The sequence below is a fragment of the Engraulis encrasicolus genome, chromosome 9 (assembly GCF_034702125.1).
Source record: "Engraulis encrasicolus isolate BLACKSEA-1 chromosome 9, IST_EnEncr_1.0, whole genome shotgun sequence".
Taxonomy (NCBI): domain Eukaryota; kingdom Metazoa; phylum Chordata; class Actinopteri; order Clupeiformes; family Engraulidae; genus Engraulis; species Engraulis encrasicolus.
The window spans coordinates 31,733,722-31,738,721 of NC_085865.1; the positions used below are offsets into that span (position 1 = coordinate 31,733,722).

The 5,000-nt window shown below is 45.2% G+C and overlaps 1 protein-coding gene across 4 annotated transcripts in view; it reads right to left on the reverse strand.

Moving 5' to 3' along the window:
- Positions 1–5,000, reverse strand: part of LOC134455693 (5'-AMP-activated protein kinase subunit gamma-1-like) — a 152,847-nt gene that overhangs the window by 27,555 nt on the left and 120,292 nt on the right. For all 4 annotated transcript variants that reach the window (XR_010036146.1, XM_063206913.1, XM_063206914.1 and 1 more), the window contains one exon: positions 1,765–1,846. Coding sequence is in view for 3 of the 4 variants with exons in the window: in XM_063206913.1 (XP_063062983.1) it covers positions 1,765–1,846 (82 nt within the window). In the remaining variant the exon portion in view is untranslated. The remainder of the gene's footprint in view (positions 1–1,764; positions 1,847–5,000) is intronic.

Consider the following 5,000-nt stretch of genomic DNA (forward strand, 5'->3'; position numbering starts at 1 on the left):
CCCACTGACTCGCCCTGAGGTGACTTTGACAGACCCAAGAACAATGCAAAGCAAACCCAATGTACACTACTCTGTACAATGTACACTAAGTAACAGTTAATATTAAAAAACATATACAGTATATTAAAATATATATATATACATTTCAAAAAGACAAAGTGTGGCATAATTCGTGGACGTATCTTGTATGACAAACTGAACACATTCAACAGTGCAGCAGACGGCAGTGTTTGCTAATTGGCTGTCTGTATACTGGACTAATTATCAGCAGGAGAGTCATGTGGGTGAGCTAGCAAATTCATCAAAGCACGACACATCAAGCACAGGACAGCTTTAAAGAGAGAGAGAGAGAGAAAGAGAGAGAGAGAGAGAGAGAGAGAGAGAGAGAGAGAGAGAGAGAGAGAGAGAGAGAGAGAGAAAGAGAAAGAGAAAGAGAAAGAGAAAGAGAAAGAGAAAGAGCAAGCAAAGACAAAAAAAGTAATTAGATGAAGAATTGGAAATGAGACAGAAAGTGGTGGGAGGTTGGCTGAGAAAATGTATCTGTTGTTATTGCGAGACATGCAAATTAAACTGAACTGGCAGCCCCCACAATCCAGACTCGCAGGTTGGTTGGAGTTGCGCAGCTAATTAAGTCAGAAATGGCTCCAATGTTCCAGACTGAGAACACACACACACACAGACACAGACACATACAGTACACTGCGTTATGCAGATAGACAATCTAAAATCAGATCTTGATAAACATGATAGAGTAAACCTCGCTGAAAAAGGCTTAAGAAACAAATCGTAGCGCGTGTCATTTTCTTGGGAGACGAACCGTGAAAAAGTACAGCCTAAGGGTTGTGGGGGATGATGAGGGGGATGAGGGGGATGAGGAGGATGAGTTTGTGCCTGCGGCGCTTGAGTCCCTACCATGACCCTGTGAGTTTCGGTCCCAACTAGGGCTGTAACGATATTGTATCGAACCGAGAAATCGTGATACACAGAGTCACGATACTGTATCGTGATACGCCCTTTCAAAGTTTTATTACCCATTACTCCAAAACAAACTTGTGATTTGATGTGATAGTGTTTCCAAACTTCAGTGGAGATACATTTCAGAAATCGTGTGGTGTATCGAGCAATAGGTCAAAAATCGTGATACGAACCGAATCGTGAGTTGAGTGTATCGTTACAGCCCTAGTCCCAACATACCCGTCTTCACTGCCGGCTAGCATATTGCCTCATTCATTACGTTTCTCCCTTTCACATACATTACAAACAGACACACACATATACACTGTAATCATGAGTTACAATAGCAAGCAACATATGAAGGGGGGTTGTCTACTGCTATGTGTGCTGCAAGGCAGAGAAGATGAGAGGTGAAACGCCAAATGCTCCCCAATGCCTCCTCAAACAAAACTGAATATCACACCCACACACAAGCACGCGCTCGCGCGCACACACACACACGCGCGCAAACTCAACACACACCCTTACCATGCACACATACACACACCACCGCCTTCCTTCCTTCCCCTTCACACCCGCAGGAGATGCACTGTAATCATCACAGGTCACAGTATTGGGGCTGCGTAACCATGGTGACTGAACCTCCATAATGGGGCTACTAGCTAGCCATGACTGCGGCACATTAAATTACATTATATGTACACACACACACACACACACACACACACACACACACACACACACACACACACACACACACACACACACACACTAAAGGGGAGTGGGTTATGCTTGCATTGCATGACTTACCCACAAAGCTTTGCTTCTTGGTCTCCCACAGCGGGGCGGCTCGCACGCCATTGGCCACCAGGGCGAAGAAAGCCTTCTTAACCTGCAGGAGGAGAGGAGAGGAGAGGAGAGGAGAGGAGAGGAGAGGAGAGGAGAGGAGAGGAGAGGAGAGGAGAGGAGAGGTAATGAGGCAGGACAATGGTCATATAGAGGTGCTGTTAAGGTCCTGTTGAATTAGGTTAAAGGTGCAATTTGTAGTATGGTGGCCAGAGCAGGTATTGCAACTATGCTGCTCTTTGCAACTGCTGCCTATTCCCAGATTTGATCTCTTCATCAATATTTACGAATCAATGAACTAATATTTCTTTACTAGTCTGACCTTCAAAATTCAAAATGCTATAAAGATATGGAGAAGATCCACCTTTTCATGCATGAAAAGTGCCGTTTTCCCAGTCATAATGAATACTTTGATTTTGATGGTGGTGTAAGTATTCATGAAAAAGTTAATTCTGGAAATTAACTACTAAAAATATTACACAGTGCGCCTTTAACCAATAGCATAGGTATAAACCAGTGCTTAATTTGTCAAGCGGGAGGTTCTGGAGCGCAGAGGATGGGTGGCTCCCCCCCGAGGGGAATCTGTGATGTATTTCCATGAGGTTCCATCCAAAGTTCCGGAGCTCTCGTCTGAGGTTCCGGAGCTAGGTCCCCCTTGCTCCCCCTCAAATTAAGCACTGGTATAAACATTGTCCATCAGGGCAAAAGACGGCCTCCTTCCCCAGCAGGGCTGGACCAAGCAGGGATAATGAGGTAACTGTCAGAGGTAACGAGGTATTGGTCAAATGGTAAGTAGTGCTTCAAAGCAGGTAATGGTCAGTCAGAGTTGCCATTGACGTATGGAATACTAATAGCCACTGGCCACCAGAGCAAAGAAAGAACGCCTCCTTCACCTAAAGCAGTGGTTCTCAACCTTTTTTGAACAAGCACTCCCTTCACCTCATCATAAGCCTCCTAACTTCTGAGTGCGTATCAGAGTCAAAAGGCTATAAAACTCAATGTTAATTTAGGAGACTTGAATTCAGCTGAGCACTGTGTTTTAATTTCCTAAAGGTACACTGCACAGGAACCTATAAAACCATTGCACTTACTAGAGGTGCTCCGATTGCTCGGCTGCCGATCATGACCGGCCGATAATGGCCAAAAATAGCCTGATCGGTGATCGGAAAAACATGCCGATCAAAAAACCGATCGAGAGATATTAAATTCCTCACGCAACCATTTGCCTTTACACCTGGCGCTGCATGTAGGCGCTGGCTCTGCACAGCTGCAACTGCACCAAAAGAAGGCATCTTTGCTTGTCTATAACTTTTCGCCATTCCCCCCTTCATTTCCACCATTCATAACCATATCTGCATCAACAATGATCTGATTTTCCGATCCATGCGCCGTTTACCTGAGTGACAATGTAATTTGCGATTGAGTACTCGCCAGTGAGCCATGTTACGTTATAACCTGTGTAGTTGCCTTGGTCAGCACGCGACAACTTCACGTTGTCAGCACAAACATGTCAATTATTGTTTTCAAAGTTGTAATTGGCAGTCAGTCGATTAGTTTGATAGTCGCTGAAACACCAAACGGCGACAGATGTGGTTAAAACTTGAGAGAGAGATTCAGAACGGTAGCGGAGCACTGCAACTGTGGACGGTGACAGAGAGGGGAGGGGCTCTCCTCACGAGGCTGCTCATTTAAAGCGACAGGTTGTTTTTTTCTCGTATGTGGAAGACTATTTGATGTAATGTTTCAGTTTCAATTCAATCTTAAATAGTTTAGTTATTCTATGCAATAACTTATACATTGATTAATACTGTAGACTGTATTACCAACACTAGTCTGAAAGATAATAATAATAATAATAATAATAATAATAATAATAATAGCCTAATAATAGACATGTGCAAATTAAGATTGATTGGTTTATGGGCAGAAATGGTATTCAATAAGGATAATTAATAGGCTATTAAAAAAATAGGAAATCATTTTTGTGATCGGCAATGATCGGTAATCGGCAGATAAAGATTTTTGGTGATCGGTATCGGTGATCGGACCCAAAAAATGGTGATCGGAGCACCTCTAGCACTTACACGAAGCCTGCGTGAGCCTAAACTCGTAAACACACACACACACACGCACACGGCATAAATCTAGGACATCATTACACTCTACAATGCCACAGGGAATGGCATAGTGATCATTATCGCATACATTGTCACTGTGTGTGTGTGTGTGTGTGTGTGTGTGTGGACCCCTTCTGTTTGCAATATACACCTCCTCCCTGGGACGTGTCATTCAAACACATGGGTTCTCCTACCACTGCTATGCTGATGACACCCAGATGTACCTGTCGTTCCGGCCAGAGGACACCACGGTTTCGGAACGCATCTCTGCCTGCCTCACCGACTTGTCAACATGGATGAAGGACCACCACCTACAGCTGAACCTGGCCAAGACAGAGCTCCTGGTGATCCCAGCTAAAGAGTCGCTCAGTCACAACATCAACCTCAAGATAGGCTCCACCATCGTGACCCCAAACAAAGTCGCCAAAAACCTCGGCGTCATGATTGATGATGAGCTGTCATGCTCCAACTACATCAACTCGGTCACCCGGACCTGTCGAATCCAGATGTCCAACGTACGGAATATCAGACCTGTGCTGACACAATATTCTACACAACGACTGGTCCAGGCCACGGTCCTGTCCCGCGTTGACTACTGCAACTCACTCATGACAGGTCTACCTGCTTGTGCGCTAAAGCCTCTGCAGATGATCCAGAATGCGGCGGCACGGTTGATTTTCAATCAACCCAAAAGGACCCATGTTACTCCTCTATTTATTGAGTTGCACTGGTTACCGATTGCCGCCCGGATCAAGCACAAGGCATTGACCCTTGCCTACAAAACCATCACAGGAACGGCCCCAGCTTATCTGAAGGACCTACTAACGCCTTATGTTACTGGAAGAGAACTGCGCTCATCCAGCACAAGCCGTCTGGCTCTGCCATCCAGTCGCTCTAGGTACTCCCAGTCAAGATTGTTCTCCGTTGTGGTTCCCAAGTGGTGGAACAGTCTCCCAGAGGCAGCAAGACTGAGCACATCTCTTGCAGCTTTCAAGAAACAACTAAAGACATTCCTCTTTCGAGAGAATCTACTAGACTAATGCTTGAACTGGCCTTGCCCCAGGGCAGACTCCTGACATGATG